The sequence below is a fragment of the Crassostrea angulata genome, chromosome 1 (assembly GCF_025612915.1).
Source record: "Crassostrea angulata isolate pt1a10 chromosome 1, ASM2561291v2, whole genome shotgun sequence".
In the NCBI taxonomy this organism is placed as follows: domain Eukaryota; kingdom Metazoa; phylum Mollusca; class Bivalvia; order Ostreida; family Ostreidae; genus Magallana; species Magallana angulata.
In genome coordinates, this window is record NC_069111.1 from 23,096,009 (window position 1) to 23,113,743 (window position 17,735).

The 17,735-nt window shown below is 32.3% G+C and overlaps 1 protein-coding gene across 1 annotated transcript; it reads left to right on the forward strand.

Annotated features, from left to right (window-relative positions):
* Nucleotides 1–4,611: 4,611 nt before the first annotated feature.
* LOC128158689 (uncharacterized protein KIAA0930 homolog) lies at nt 4,612–17,399 on the forward strand. Its single transcript, XM_052821635.1, has 10 exons — nt 4,612–4,756; nt 8,047–8,201; nt 8,675–8,779; nt 9,104–9,181; nt 9,290–9,391; nt 10,281–10,421; nt 10,682–10,876; nt 12,454–12,640; nt 12,952–13,101; nt 13,617–17,399. Exons 1-10 carry the CDS (start codon nt 4,621–4,623, stop codon nt 13,655–13,657), a joined length of 1,290 nt encoding a protein of 429 aa, XP_052677595.1. The 5' UTR covers nt 4,612–4,620; the 3' UTR covers nt 13,658–17,399.
* The last annotated feature ends 336 nt before the right edge of the window (nt 17,400–17,735 follow it).

The following is a 17,735-nucleotide window of genomic DNA, read 5'->3' on the forward strand; positions in this document are numbered from 1 at the left end:
AGTGTTGTTCTGTCTCTTTTTATGTAAAGGAATATACGTAAGCTATTTATAGTTGTCACGTGATAATGCACCGATGTGGCAGTAATGTACTTGCCGATTTTATTGCAGTGACATCTATTTTAAAGGATAATACTAAGTTTTTGATCTTATTCAAAATAGTTATTTAATTTCACGATTTTTAATATAACAGTCAAAATATGACGCTAAATAGCCCATAAGCAATGAGTCAAATTTTTTGATGACGAAAAAAATATTACGAAAGTACGGCAGCCCTGGGAGGACATTGACTTACTTCTTAATTGTTTTGAGCCTTGGGAGGACATATTGACTTACTTCTTAAGTGTTATGACTTATTTGTTATTACTTAGTTGTTATTATTGGATAACAATGTTTTAAATAACACGTGGCGGTGGCACGCGTACCGTTCGACATGGACGACACTACCAGTTCAAGCGGGGAGGAAGAATTGGTATTACTACTTATCAAATTTTTAAATTTTGTAATGTTGCGTCTCACGATGTCCAGGCACGTAGCATCGGGGGGGGGGGGGGGGCAGGGGGGCCAGGGGGGCCTGCCCCCCCCCCCCCCCCCCCACTTTTTCTCACAGCAACAATTTTTTTAAAATTTACATATAAAAAAATGAATTATAATGGAGTTGCCCCCCCCCAACTTTTTTTGAAGTTAGTAAAAAATTGATATGAAAAAAAAGAAATGAGTAGTCAAATTGAATATCCCCCCCCCCCCCCCCCCCACGGATTAGGAATTTCATGATTTGGAGGGAAGAAAATTTTGGTAGGGAAGAATTTTTTTTGGAAGTTTAGTTGAGTTATAGTTATAGTCTATCGATTGCTTTCTTAAATAAAGGTCTAAATGATAGGATATGACAAAAAATGGGGATATCTGCTGAATAGATGGAACATGTGTAGTGCAATTGTACAAACAATATAGTAGTCCTAGGGAACGTGATGTGACCTCTGTCCCCATAAAGGGCGCACCACATCGTCCGGCACTAGTACAGATGCGATCATATTTAGGAAAGTTTTGAAAAGTTTTGCATTTTCATAATGATTTACATATTAACCCTTTACACGGCATTTTTATAACATAATTTCCGACTATTGAATGAAACAAAACAAAAACAGGCTTTCTTTTGTGTTTCATGTGGCAATAAAGGTAGCTAGCATAAATCTGTGTTTTTAGCAATACTGTTTAAGTTTATGTAGTTTTTTTTTATTTTCCACATGTTTACTTATGGAAGTGAACACCGGATGCTGAAGGGGAGTACTTTTTTTCGATAAAAAAGATCATTAGGTTTTTTCATATAAGAAATGCATGTAAATTATGGTATTTTGCAAGAAATTCTTTAAAAAAGAAATTTTAAAAGCATTTCTTTGAGATAATTACAGTATTTATATTATAGATGGGAAAAATTGCCTTTAAATAGGCATCACAAGTTTTCAAAAAAAAAAAAAAAATAAGCATAAGTCCCAGAGAAACGGGGGTTCCGACCCCCGGACCCTCCCCCCCCCCCCCCTCTGGATCCGCCAATGTAATAAGTCACGTACTTTAGTTACCTTTCATTCTCGTTTCAGTAAGACTGAATATCAGATCCTCATCCTGTGTGTATTTTAGAATCTGTCATTCTAAATAAAACTTTTAAATAAATTTTATTATTTTTTTTTTTTTGTATGTGCATAAATGAGGTTGCCACATTTACATTGTAATCTGTATTTTCTTCTCTTTTTTCACACGAAAAGAGCAGGCCAGTGAAAAGTTGAATTTATTTATTCCAAATGAAACTGTAAAATGCCGCATAAATGTAACGATAGCTCATATATTTTAGATTTTACCCAAGGACGAGCTAAACCTACAGTTCATCAAACAAATTTTTTGTCTACGTCCCATAATGCTCTCTAATGTTTTCACCCGTGGTGCTATGCCAAAAATGGCCGACTTTTATCTCGTAATTTACGTGTCTTAAAGTTTGAAGACACGTTTTGAGTACCGCATATGCTTTGGCGAGACTCAAAAGATTTGTTACATGCTTCCATACCTTCGTACTGTATGACGTCACAGTGCTCTCGCGCTATATTTCCCGCGATAAATTTAGAGTTCGATCAATCATCTGTAATGAGTGGATAATATACTCTGTCCCGAGCTATTTCAGTATAGACTGCGATACCTGCCTCATTGACATATGATTTGTTTTTATTTTTTGTAATGTAGAGATTATAAAAATATATACCAGCAAGAGCCATGCTTTACTGTCATATCGATCCATTTTTAAGCTAATTGTGCATGCATGTACAGTAGGCAGGTAAGTATATGAGTAGGGAGGAAATACACAATAGGACATTTTGAACTAAATAAAAAGGAATAAAATGAAAAAATAAACAGTAAAAAAATTTAGGTAGATATCCATTAAATTTAAAAGTGGAAAATTACACACTTACAAACAGGGGGCCGGGCCTCTCTCTCTCTCTGTGTCTCTCTCTCTCTCTCTCTCTCTCTCTCTCTCTCTCTCTCTCTCTCTCTCTCTCTCGGGGTAGGGGGTTGCGCTGTATGTATCATAACCATTAATTAAAGCTGCTTGGTCCGATTTTATATCAAATTTTATGCACGCATTTAAACGATGGCTATGCTTAGTATATGTATAATAATACACATTGCAGTAGTTTTACCCGTCAATTATGCCAAATTCCAATGAAGAAAAATACGTACAAAATTTGCTAACAAAACAAACGACATTAAAAGGTACCGCGTTATTTCGCCTCCCCTGACGACGAGACGGGTATGGTTGTATTACGAATTTGACACCACGTTAAATAAAGGTCGAAATGATCAGACAAATTACAAATACAAATAAACATGTGTACGTTTTGTTCGCTAATATTTCTTAAGTCTGCTTTCTTTACAATCGATGCATAGCATGCGGGTTGAATAACCCCAATCATTCGGGGGACGAAACCAAGCGGTTTCCTTTTCTAAACATTCCCGTGATGCATTTTGGTTTGTTTTTTCGTTTGCCCAAAGAGAAATTATCTTTATTAACTTTCAATATTTCTAACTTTGAAAGGAGACTGATTCTGCTGGTGTAAATAGGAGAAAGTCCATAACTTTCGAAGATAAATGATTTGTATGAAAAAAATTTTGATACTGTAATTACAAAAAAATCGGACCAAGCAGCTTTAAAATTAGTATCCTCGGAGGTCCATGAGTCGTTACCCTAAGAATGTCTGCCACTTTAATCACTTAATGAAAATTGTGACACTAAATTATTAATAGCATATCTAAAGTACATCTATTTCATAGTAAAACTTTACATTGTATTCATTATTTTTTATTTAATAAACAAATAAGTGAGCAGTCTATGCACCAATGAAGCGGAGACGGCCATTTTGAAAACTGGTCCTAGAGTCGTGACGTCAGATATAAACAAAACTATGAGGCCAAAGCAATCTAAACATTAGTTGATAATGGACAATAGTGCTAACAATAACGAATTGCACAATATAACAAATTATGAAAATAAACTATAAATATTTCATAACAAATTGATCACAATATAATAAACCGTAACACAATAACACCGGACTCTTTCAAAAAACTGTAGTCTCTGGGTCAACGTTATGAAAAACTCTATATCTGAGAGTAGCATCTGGCACTTTAAATATCCTTGATGCCTTTTTCACTGAAACCCTCATATTCCTTAACCATTTTGTATGCATTGTGAAATTTGTTGGGGAATATAATCTGTTATTGTTTCTTTTTGGACACGGGATAAACCTACAATAACACAAAACAAACTTCAAATGCTATAAGGAACTTTACTTCTCGTAACTAAAAATTATCCTTGTTCGGCCTTGAATATTTAAATCAGATCACATGACTTACATTGACTGGATGTCAAGAAAGGAGACAACCGCTGTTATATTCTTAAATTTTAGGTGAAGACGTGTATTTGGCCATTTTAATCTGTAACTTTATTTGGGAATAAAAAATCTTAGCAATAGTTGAAGATAAAATTTGAAATAAAAGATGTTACCTTTTTTGATCGCATTACCGGCTGCTGTATAGTAATAAGTGATGTCACATATCGTAGTAAATGTTTTTTTCACGGAATGTCTAGTCTAGAACCTAATCTCGAGAAATACGCGAAGAAAACAAAAGGGACACGACTCAAGGACCGTAACGAATTTAGGACCTCCGACGATACCTTTGGCATACTTATTGTACAGCAATGCTTTCTCAAAAATTCTTTGACGTTCGTTGAAACCTAAATAACACTAGGTTGACAATGATGCATCTTGCTGCGCTTGCCAGAACGGTAGCACCGTAAAACATATTATTGCAATTGTAAGCCGAATGTATAGAGTAGAATAGTCCGAAATATCTGATGCATGATGTCTAACTGGCTTTTTAAACGATTTCGACAATTTAAATGCCAGACATTTAAAATATCAAAATCGTTAAAAAAAAAAGGCCAGAAAAACGTCAGATATTTACGACTAAGTGTAGAATACTTCGACTATAAATCATCATTCAGAAACCCGAATCAACGATGATTCGCTTATCTACAAGTAATCATCCAACGTACGACTTGACAAAAAATGATAAACAATGGAGGAAAGTCGGACACCTTCCCCTACTTCAGAAAAATCAAATTCAGAGATTAAGAGCAGTGATTCATTTCAGGAGTTGATGCAGATTATTAAAAATGAACGCACTAAAGAATCTACTATAATTTCCACAGACGGTAATTATTAATTTCCTCTTAAATTAATTATACACTGAGGCTGGGAAAAGTAAAATTTAGGATGTAAATCAGCTGTAAATTGTAATAGTAAATATAAGGACATGCATTTATCGGTACTAAATTTAAAGCATTAAGTTGTTGTTAGAGAAAGAAAAGTATATATGAAAATGTTCTAATTGTAATCAGATTTCATGCGATTGGATTTTACACAAGCTTAAACTCTCTCTCTCTCTCTCTCTCTCTCTCTCTCTCTCTCTCTCTCTCTCTCTCTCTCTCTCTCTGAATATGATAAATGACAAATTTTACACTTTACTTTAAAGTAACTACATTATATATATAAACATCTAAAACCATGAATTATATATGGGACTGCTCTGGTGTATTATTTAAGCAGGTCCAGTACAATCTCCAGATTTAGCTATATAGCTTGAATAAGATAGATAGCTTTATTAAGCTATTCAGAGTAACTTCATTTAGCTATTTTGTCATATATTTTTCTTAAATGTGTAATTTTTTCAGTATGTATAAAAAATCGCACTTTAGTGCAGTGATAATTTTCAACTTTGAACTGTTCTGTAAACAATGCATGTAAAGATTACTCATAAGTTCGCGTCTCCTTAAGAGACTTTGCACTAAAATTTTGGGGCAACTGATTCATGACCACACAGTTACTTCTTGAATGAAATATAAAGGAGGTCAGTTATGGTGAACAAGATAATTGATTGGTAATAATTTATCACAATGAGAGGATATCATACTTATCCACGCCTCATTGCACACAAAGTGGTGAACAGTTACCCAAACAATGGAAATATATTTTTTGCTTGAAAGTGTTTTAAAGCTGCAGTGTTAAAACTATCTTTAATTTGGGTCAAGTTTATAATGGTCAATGGCGCAATTATGAGTAGCAAGTTAATTGCGATTTTTCGTCCATTTCTTACAATAAATATTTTCTTCAAAAACTTCATATTAATAGCTTTATTAAGCTATTTTGAATAGCTTTATAAAGCTATATAGCTTTTTGAAGCTATATAGCTAAATCAAGAGATTGTACTGGACCTGTTTTAAAAGTGTAATATGTAAATGCAGTGTGACCATTGGGCTGAGTGCAGATTTTTATGGTTCAAAACGAAGATAGTAAGATCCACCTGCTGACTCAAATAATAGGCAAAAGTTAAACTAAACATCGCATGCTCAGTCCACTCTACATTATGATGTCTGGTTTCATACATTAACATAAAAGAATCGCATACTTCTCCTCGTAAATAGCCGAGGAAAAGTATGCGATTCTGAGAATTTTTATTTCTTATTTCAAGGATTATCAACTTCATAAGTCTAATATTTTACTTTATTTAGTATCTAAAAGATTATTTCCTTGATGTTAATGCTTTTATTTTCCTCTAATTATTTGATAGGACATACGTGAAACTAGTCTTATGTCCTGTTTAATTAAAGTACTGTCAATTATTTTTGTTTAAATTACTTTTGATTGAAACATTGGAAAGATTTTGATAGAGTTAATGGACAATAAACATAAAAAATGATTGAACTAACTTTTTGAAACAAAATGGCAGCCAGTATGGCGGCACCCAGGGCTGGAAGAAAATTTTAGCCCTCGGTACCCGTGATTCATTTTTCATTTTTCACTGATTTTCTTACGTGTTACCAACTTACCATTAAGCCTTGCTTTGCGAGTAGAGCTTTGCCCGCCTTTTGCTGCGCTTGATATAATTAAGTTTTGAAGAATGATCAGTTATATAAAACATAGATTAATAAATTACTTTTCACTAAGATAACCTCAGTTCAGAAATGCATATATTTGGCTTCATGCAGAATTTTTTTTGAAGTTGAGTTCTTGAACAGTATTGGATATATGATTCCAGAAATGAATAAACTGAAGGATACAAAATATTTGTTATCAGATATTGTCATGAAAATTTAAATGACACTGACAGTGTCACAAAAATTTCTCACCTCCTCCTATGTTGCAATTTTGAAAACAATGTTCCAAGATATTCTAAAAATAATGCTTAGGCTAGAAAAGAGTTTTGCAATAAATTTCTCAAGGTATATATTACACATTTTACCTCCTAGTGTTGAAAATGAGCACATTTTTTCTATTGAATGTCAATCTTACATGCATATTCAAGATACTTACAGATAATGAGATTTTTATTTTTCTTGCAAGTCTTGCTTCAATTCAAAACTGACTGATTTTAAAATAAATGTTTTAAATCAGAAGTTGTATAATAAGTGTATATATCAAATTGATATATACTTCATAGCTCATCTGAACCAAAGGTTCAAGTAAGCTTTTCTGATATCACCTGTTGTAGGTTATCTGTCCATCAGTCAATCCATCTGTAAACTTTTCACATTTTTGAATTCTATTCTAGAACCACTGGGCCAAATTTACCCAAACTTGGTACAAAGCATTCGTATGGAAAGAGGATTCTAAATTGTAAAATTAAAAAGTGAACCCTTTTTTTTAAAAGCAATATGAGGATTTATGAGCTGTATTTTTTAGAATTTTATTTTGGTCCAAAAACCTGTTAGAATGACAAGTCTGCATGTAACTTTTAAAAACTTTTATGATAAATAAGATTTGAAAAATCATTCGTTTTTGTCAGAAGGAAGATTTCTTTTCTAAGGAATATATAGCAAATCAATTTTTGCACAGGATGATAATAATTCAATTTTACTTCAATTAAGGCTTCTTAACAGCTTTTCCCACAAAAATAAAGGTAACAGAAATTTAATAGCCATGTTATTTTTTGTCATTTTAGCAGAAAATAACATTTTTGTGAAAAAAAAATTTCTGATTTAAATTGCAGCTCATATTGCTTTTAAAGGGAGATAATAGTAAAACAGTGTTAATACATGTAGGGTATGTATCTTAAAAAAATCTTCTTCTCAAGTACCATTGCACCAGAAATGCCAAAATTTTAGCCAAAGCTTGTACATGTATATGTAATGAAGATTCTAAATTGTAAAAACCGTGACCCCCGGACCAATACTGGGACCCCAGAAGGGGTTCAAAGTTTAAGATAAAAATATATAGGGAAAATGTTTAAAAATCTTCTCAAGAACTACAATGCTACAAATTGTAAAATTACTATGCAAGCAGTCTAAGAAAGTGTAGATTCTGAATTGTTAAAACTTGACCCCTAGACTAATCAGGTCTTTAGTGTATCAACAGTATCTTCCCTTGGTTTTAGAAGACATGAACACAGACACAGACTGGGAAATAAAATTTTGCAATTTCAGATACATGTATATTTTCATTGCAGGATTTGAGGTGATGAATGATTCCACTTCCTTTTGGACTGATATCTTTACCAAGTACTTCATTGATCCTTCCAAATTGCCTGATGATCAGAGAGATGACATGTTGTTTTATGTCAGAAAAACTCACAATCCAAAAAACAAGTCATTTACATTTAGAGTAAGTCCTGCTTTAATGGTCTGTTTGAATGATAAGATGTACATGTACATGCCTGACTGGGTACTTATTTGTGAAACTCATTGGTAAAATCAGCTTTAGTTACATGTATGTGTGTTTCACCACTTGTAGCAGTTGGTCAAAATAAAGGATATATATTTCTTGCATTTCATTCTGATTTGGTAATTTCTCTGTTATTGTCTGTTTGTATATGATGTATAATGACTTTAAATTAAGGATGACATTGTATTTCTTGCATTTAATTGTGATTTTGGTAATCCCTCCTTTACATTTAATATTAGATTAAAGAGTTAAGTTATGGTAAAGGCATTTATGTGGAATTTCCAAGAAGGAAAATTTTTCTCATTGAATAAACACACAAGAAAGAAGTATTTTAGTAGAAATTCACCTTTTTAATCTTACATTTACAATACAGACTTATAAATCAGAAATAACATTTGAAATTTTTTTTACAGCCTGAAATTGAAGTATATAGAAGAGACTCTAAGTCGCTCCCCGCCCTTGAGGATAAAACAATAGACTGGGAGGAGACTGTGTACATGAACATTATATCACACCAGGTAAAAAAAAGGTCCCTGCTGCATATATAATGTGATGTTCATCTTCTTTATTTATATTGATCAATTAGTGGTCCTCAAGGGGCAAAAGGATAAATGAATAAAAGGAGACAGATATATAAACACTTGCACATATTACCCTGCATAGAATATATACACTTCCTGATTTATTGACTGTATTTTAATTGAAACATGGTAGCTAAATCTGAAAGTTAATGATTTTCCATGTAAAGAATAAATTAAACATTTTTTGAAAAATGTTCAGTTTTCCTAATCATATCACTTTACAAATGGTGGATAAGTGTAGAATGTTTATTCATTTTTCAGCTTGTGTACACAGCCACATGTGCAGTTTGTACAAGAACAAGTGAACATCATCTTCAAATTCTTAGAAAATTCTCACAGGTTTGTATAAACATTATATGCATAGTTTTCTTATCGTAAAATAAATTTCACATTGTCAGCTAGTGGTCCTTGATTTACAAAACCTATTTTTAAACTTTACCGTAACAGAGAGTTTACCCTTCTCCAAGTAAAAGAAGAATGGATGATAAAGGAACGGAAGAAGAACTCACTTATCCTAACATATATTTTACTGTTGATAACTTTGAAGAGGTAATTTAAGGTATTCTATGTATAATGACATCATTTTGTACTGAATAAATGAATGGTCTGATATTCTTAACCATGATATCATTTTGAAGTTGTTATCATGCAAATAAAGATACTCCACCAAAAATTAATTTTCAAAATTTTGATTATTGTCCAATTATTTGCACCTTGAATTTTTCATTGAAGTCTATGGGCAATGCATCTAAGATATTGTAAAATGTGACTTGAAATTCATGCAAATCTCTTTGTGAATATATGCATAAACTTTCGTTTGATTAAAATATGAAATAAAATGAGTCATTTAACGAAGATTTTTTGACAAAATTAAGTTTTCTTTTATTCAACAATGAAAGATATATCCTCAACAAAGTTTAAGGTGCAAAATGACTGGTTCTTATGTTGTCAGTCATGTAACTTTGGCTCATTTCATTTTCCCTGTTATCTAACAGTACAAATTTATTGATACAAGGTTATTTTTGTTCCGTGTTATTTTTGCCTTTCTCCAGTTGCAAACAGTTTCGCTGCCATGAATTCACTCAGTCAAAGTTGTGTTTTAAGAAATATAATTTGAGCCATTCGAATTGGCCCATTGCCAATCAGAGCAAAAGGGGTGGAAATGAAATGGGGGCGAATATTTCCTTGTATACATTACTAATTTAAAATGATTCAAAATTGTTCAATATGCCATCATTATACATTGAATACCTCTAGTACATTTAAAAAAAAATAAAAATTACACTACCAGTTATTCAATTATACCCTTCTTAAAAAAGAAAATGCAGCTAGAAATTGGAACATTTACACTAAAGCATCAATGTGTGTTTAAAATTGATTGATATTTTATATAATTAAAAAAAAAAACAACATTTTATATTCTTAATATTATACTCAGGCTTTTGGAGACATAGTGGTAAGAGATGGCGAGTTAGTGTCTGTAGAACTAACAGCATCAGACAGGCATGGCAGGGCACAGGGAGTTATCTTTCTTGGAGCAGTGCGTTATGAAGTTCTGAAGAAAGTGTACGATGCCAGGGTAAGCTGCCAAAGAAATCTAAATTAGAAATGTATAAATCCTAAATGAATACCGGTAATGAGTCTTTACGATTTATAAAAAATATATGTTCGGAATAAGCTGCAGTAATTTAGCATTGAAGTTAATTTTTAAAACAGGCCAGAGAGGACAAGATTTTTAGCAGCAAGTTTTAAATGTATGCAATGCTTATAAATGGTTAACTTTCAGCTAACTTTTAGTTGATCAGTTGGTTAGTTATGTGATTGACTTTTGAAATCCAGTTGAGCCTGACGTCAAAGATGATGCAGACCATGTCTTTAGGAATGATAAAACAGAACAAGAGGGTGGAGTTTGTCAGGATGCGGGGGCCAAAGAGCAAAGGTCATGCAGAGATTGCTGTCAGTAGAGTCCCGGGGTCAGGTCCAGAAACACCCAACAAAGAAAACTTCAAACTAGAGGATTTCAACGATGAACAGGTATTCATGAAAGCCATGCTTTTTATAAATTTACTTGGTGTTTTGAATGGTGAATATAGGCCCCAATTAGTTTTTAATTGTAATATAAGGCCATCAAAAATTTATTCATTGGATCTCAGGCCAGCGTGCATCTGATTTAATATTGAGCATTGCCAATTTTTATCATTAAATGAGTGAAATAAATATCTCTAGTGCACTTGAGAATTCTAGAAAAAAATTTCCTGGATTTAGGACCGCATTTTTAGATACTCAAGTCAGTAAAATGATTGACTCTAATAAAGGACATTATTGCAAACATCATGACGAATCAGACTAAATTATAACAAAATGCAAATGGCCGCCGAAACTAGCTACGAGATGCTGTGTTAAAGTTTTGATCGTGACCAGGGATGGTGTAATGGTAATTTGTAATGGTAATTGAGTGTAATTTATTACAAATTTTGATGTAATTGAAAGTAATGTGTAATGTAGTTGACGCAATCTCTGATTGCGATAGCAATGATTTTAGTGTTGGTATGAAGAAGAACGTCGTTTAACTTCCTGCAGCTTGTACTGTACTAAATATCCCATAATGCTTATACACAGGGCTTTTCAAACCTAGTAGCTGTGGTATTTCCTGAAGAACATGTTGATTTATATATTTCATTAAGTTTGAGCTAGTAGAGTTCGCTTCAAAATACCGTTGATTTTCCCACTTGTTTAGAGTCGATGTTTACGTCAGCAGCTTGCTAGACTCAGTCAGCTGGTCACTCCACCTGCAACAAATACATGCCGCCGCCACAACAACGCTTGTAGTTGAAACATTGCAACTGCATTAAAAAAAGTGAAAATAGTGTACTGCAGGTCGAAAAACAAATACTTTTCTTATGTATACTAATATTCAAAATTATTCTTATGTTCTGAATGACTTTATTCAACAATTTGGAGAGAGAGAGAGAGAGAGAGAGAGAGAGAGAGAGAGAGAGAGAGAGAGTAAGAGCTGGTAAAGCGACTCGCATCTTCACAATGTCAAGGTTTTGTAATTACGGAAACCCACGCAGTTTGTTTGGAGTTCCATGTTCACAATAACTTGACATTGTGAAGATGAGCGAAACAGGGCTTCATCAGATTTAAAAAGAGGTTTTTCAGATTTTTTAATTTTTAGCAGGCTGAATATTTGATGTCTTTATAGTTGCAGCCAAATGTGCTATTAAGAATGCACTTATTTAGTATGGACATCATTCTGGGTTGACACCTGATCCCACGAGCTATATGCCGTATCATCTTTGCTGATGAAAATTTTCGACTGACTCTTGTCCAATCAGATCGTAGTAGGTGAAGTTAAGACATTCACCGCTCATGACTTGAATATTAGAGAGAAAAGAGAGAGTTTAGGAAGTACATGAATTGAAATGTTTCAAACATGTAAATACAGTGTTCAGGAAATCAATACATACACAACATTTGTCAGTAAACGCATGTATATAATATGCATGCATATACCTATGTGAATTAAAGGGGAAGGAAAGTCAAAAACATATTTTATCTATATATATATATATATATATGTTTTATAAAAATGCTCTGTTTCTTCTAAGGCTCAGGATCCCAATCAACAAAACCAGTACACACATCGCAGGATGAGTGATCCAAGTGAATCGTTCGGTTCATTGGTTCGGGGAGGGATCCGTCGTCTCAGCATGAAAAAGTCACGTTCAGAAACAGAGGATGTCAATGCCGGCATAGTCAACTGCCAGGAAGTGGAAGCTACGACATTACAGAGTGGTGAGTCAAGAGATTAAGTTTTATGTTAATTGCCAATTTATGCACACTGTTCATGTTTATGTCCCCTTTCAAAGACGAGGGATGTAATGTATGTGGTTATTAAACTTCATAATAAACAGGCTGGCCATGATATGGCAATGACAAATTGATTTTTATCAATGTATAAACATGTAATTATAATAATTCAACTAAATATCATTTGGAGAGGTTTTAAGAAAATTTTTCATTTATCAAGATAAACATATTTTAAAAAAGATCTCAAAGAAAGCTACATGTACATTTAATTGATGGCACAGCATTTGCTGTTGCAGAATTGGAGCAGTCTACACATGCTAATGGATTCTTGGGCAAAGCCTTTGGACAGGCCTGGATGCTTTTCAAAGAGCAGAAGAGAGCCACAAGTGTGGCACTGAATTCCTATCTCACATACATTACCCTCCCGTGGCATTGGATCATAGCAGGTACAGTCCAGTGATCTGTTAGACTGCTAATGCAGACATTCAATCTAAATAAAGTACACATGTAGACTGCTGTCTAGTAGTTTGGGTTAACTTCTGATACATGTATTTGATAAATAATGTAGAAAAAATTAATAGGGGATGTAAAAAGGAAAGTAAGAAGGTTTAAGATTTGTTTGGTTTTCAAGTTTAAACATTGGTAAGAATGGTATGGATTTCAGAAATTTTTTAAAGCTTTTTGCTGTAGATTTGAAAGAAAAATACATTTGTTCCATTTAATTAGAGATAAATCAAAATTAACGCTTTTTTGATTATTGCTCAATTTTCTTGTCCTGGTTTATGAAATTACTATTACAAGTTTATGCCGTGTTTGCTATATATAGTTTTGTATTCATAATGGTGTGTGTTTTAAGACAAAAACATTGTTAACTGATTCATGTTCACTACATATAATACTTTAAAAAATCTCCCAAACGTAGATATCATTTTTATGTGATGAATGCCTATTTAATTCACAGATTTAATCGATGCGCAGCAGAAACCAGTGTTAACATCCTGATAGATATTCTCTTTAGTTTATTATGTCTTATTCCTCCAATTGATACTCAAACACATGGCTGTGTTTTCTCCAATGCCAGCGATGGATCCATATAGATGGAAATCATTTCAGGATAGACACTATTGATGTTCAGAATGTTAGGTCCAGAAGGAAGTCTAGTCAGAAGATAATTTATTGGTTGTCTTTAGACCAAATGTGATAAGTGAAATGGGAAATAATACATTCATATTGTGGTTATTTAAACATGCTAATATTATTTAGTATAATATATGGTACATGTAAATTGTAAACAAAATGGCCACTTCTCAGGTAACATCCTATTTAAGATTCAATATAAGGCATCCATGAGATCATATTTTTTTTTACATCTAGTTATGCCAAATACAAAGCATAAAAAGTAGCTGAATTTTGTCTTTGGAGCACATTCCAGCCAAAATGTTTATTTGAACTTTGTCATCAAGTGCTAAATAAGTGCAATATTGTTGTTAATTTATCTATAGTACATGTATGTTGTAGCTACCTTACTTTTAATTTATGGTATACATGCCTACATGTATATGTTTGTAAATACATGAAGTAACCAAATTTACTGTTGAATATGATGCAGTCATTCTACGTATATAAATATGCCTGCATGCATATGTTATAGTGAAATGTATATATTAAAAAATTAAAATCATTTCAACTGATGGAATTTATACTTTACCTGTATGTTAACATATCCAAAGGCATTATTTGGCCAAAAAAATGAAAAATATGTCAGTTTATCTGCTATGAATAAGAACAAGATGACTGTTCTGTTCAATGTTCATCTAAAATTGCTAGCAATGACCTGTTGAATTCATTCTCTATCTTTTTGTTACTTTTGAATGTTGTTTGTTTTATACATGAAGGTACACAATTTTTTTTTCATTTTTTACAACCCTGAGAGCAGCAGACAGTTCTATAACTTCTATTTAGTTCAGCATTTTGTCTTAAACACAAATGTTAAACCAAACATCTACTAAATCGTACAATGTTTTATTATTTTCTGAATATTTTTCACCGTGGCAGTAGATCATTCGATTATTACAAGTTTTAATTTTTATAAGATGTGTATGAAAAAGCAGTTTTGTATGAAATTTTAAGCTTCCCTCCTTTTATCACCAAAGCAGTTCTATTTGGTAGCGCCAAAATCACTAATATTTATTTAGTTTGACCTCTTGGCAGTTTATCCATCATTTTAAAACACTTTAAATAATATCATGTACATGTCTGTCCTCAACAGTATTTTATTCATACATGTATGTAGCTTTATATAAAAATTTACATGCACAGAAATATTTAAATATGATAATCTAATAATTCAAAACAGTAGTCCCAACAACTTGTGTTCATAAAATGATAAGGTGCTTTATAGTCATGTACATGTAATTCTGTAGTTGAGAGACAGCTAGTAACTGCAAGGACTTTGTCATAAAATCATGCATGAAATCAATCCGAGATCATGTATGCCTTAATGGGGGAGGGGTGAATTTTTTTCATAGGATTTAATATACAGAGATAAATCTTCTCAAAAACCATTTAACCAAAAAAGCTGTAACTAGTGTGGAAGCATCCTCAGACAGAGTAGATTCAAGTTAGTTCAAATCATATCATGATCCCCCAAAAGGGGGGGGGGGGGCGATGGTTGAATTATACATTGGAAAATTTTTAAATTATTTTCGGAAATTCAAATGTAATAATATATGGTATTACTTCTATTCAAGCATCTTGTCATATTATTGATTTTTATTCTCAGTTATAGTCTGTGGCCCATTGACAATTCTTGGGCCCCACAAGGGATTCAAAGTTTGATGTAGGTTTATATATACATGAGCAATAAAATTGTTTAAGGTCTTCTCGAGAACCACAATGCTCAATAAGTAATATGACTTTGAATTCATAGCGTTACAAAAGGGGCTAAATATTTAACAAAAATATCTGGGGGGAAATTTGAAAATCTTTTTATACAAGATCAATAATACTACATTGTCCAGATATTTTGTATATGACACCATAAAGCTGATTTTATCATGACTGTCGTTACTCAGGTGAGTGATTTGGCCCATGGGCCCCTTGTTTTAAGTCAATTTAGGCCATTTTCAATCAATTTGTGGATATAGGAAAATCACACAATGAAAGAGTTCTGAGGTATGAGGTAGTATCCCTATGGAGGGGATGAAATTTAAAAAGGTATAAACAAACAAACATACATATTATCATTTTTTTTAACATATTTAGTGTTAAGATTCAATTTCTTAAAAGTTCAATTATCTTAAATCTTTTGTATATTGACATTCCTAATATGAACCAGAAGCTCAAATTCAAAGTACTTTAGTAGATTACAGACTTAAGATTATTAACCTCAAGACATTGTAACATTTCTAGCTTTGCCAATGATCATAATTGGTTGAAATAGTTTTAAAACGTTATGTTGAACAGGTTACAGTTGTATAACTATATTGTAGAATAGCTTGTACCACTTGAAGACTTTTCATAAACCAAGAATAAATAGTGAGTATAAGGGGAATGTTAATATGGAGGCAGGCTGTAACTGTTTGGTGCTCTTTGTAATTTTTTTCTAATGTGTAATACATGTACAATGTAGAGACATTTATGTTGATAAAATAACTTATCCTAACAGTGTGTGGTATTCATGTATATGATCAATTTGTAGAAAGTAGAGTCTGAAAATTTTCGTTAATTAATGTTGATGAAAGGTACATATATGCGTACTTGAAGATTATTCTGTTTGATATTGTGATGTAGGAGTGTGTCTCGTTGCATCTTTATACCGCAATGAATAAAATACTAACTCTATTTCTGGCAATATTTGCGAGATTTTTTACTCAGCAGCAATTTTATTTCCCACCAGAATAAAAACACACAAATTACTGTTCATAATTTTTAAAGTCACTTTACTGTCTTTCATCAAATTAGATATCTTATTTTCCAATTATATATTTCAACATCAAATAAAATTCTTGTTCTGTTTTATGTCTAAAGCGAATACCATGGTCTAAAATTTAATTAAGTAGAGTAAGTAAAAAGCCCTATATATTGTGTTGATGTTATTCAGGCACATAATTCTAAACTTATGAGATATTAAATGGATATCAAATAGCAAATATGCTTAAATGTCAAAAAACTAATATGAATTACTTTTTGATTTAAAAGTAAAAAGAGTTATTGAATCAGAAGACTCATTATTATTTTGCATGTCTCTATTTTGTTTGCTTGGTAAATTGGAAGAAAAACATCTTTGAACATCTCCAATAGAAATTCAGGGAAAACAACAAATACACACATCCATAGACCTTTCTATCCTCAACTCATTTCGAGAGTCTTTTTACAACAATCTTCTTTGATCCACCCACCTGAAATTCCTAGAGTGTGTTTGTATTATTGAAGATATCTTTTGATAGTCTTCTCACACAAATGTTGACGTATATTAGTTTTAATTGAGATCTTTATGTTGTGCAATAAGCAGAAACAACACTTTGTTGTCAGTGTTGTTGCGTTGTCCTTGTTGATTTATAACAACATTTTTACAATGATTTGTTAAGGATTGTACTGAAATTCCATATCTATTTTTTCTGTTATTTTATATAAGTTGTTGATTGTTTTTTACTCAGTTCTTTTGTAAATTACATCAATTTGTACATTATTGTTCAACATTGATAGTTTATTAAATGATTCATCTAGGTAGCAAAGTGAACAATTGTTGTTTTTTATTATTATTTACACATTAAGGGACATGGTCTTGGTTTAACCCTCAGCCTTTTAAAAAATATGTAGTTATATACCTTAATTTAAAAATGCCTATAGAAAATGCAGTATTAGTGAAAAATACTCAAAGGATGCAGACAGGTGAACACGTACATGCAATAGATAGTGCATAGTATGAGTCTTTATTTTCTACACTCCACACAATAAAGAATTATCATCTTAGAACATTACCTCGCTTGTAACTACACATATTTGTATCTGAAAATCTTTCTGAAAAATAAGATGCAGATGATTTCAGGCAGATAATTTGCTATAAAAAATCTATTTG

Coding starts and splice junctions, on each gene's coding strand:
- LOC128158689 (XM_052821635.1), top strand. CDS start 4,621: ATGGAGGAAAGTCGGACACCTTCCCCTACTTCAGAAAAATCAAATTCA. Junction 8,202..8,674: donor ACAAGTCATTTACATTTAGA/GTAAGTCCTGCT, acceptor TTTTTTTTACAG/CCTGAAATTGAAGTATATAG. Junction 10,422..10,681: donor AGAAAGTGTACGATGCCAGG/GTAAGCTGCCAA, acceptor TTTGAAATCCAG/TTGAGCCTGACGTCAAAGAT.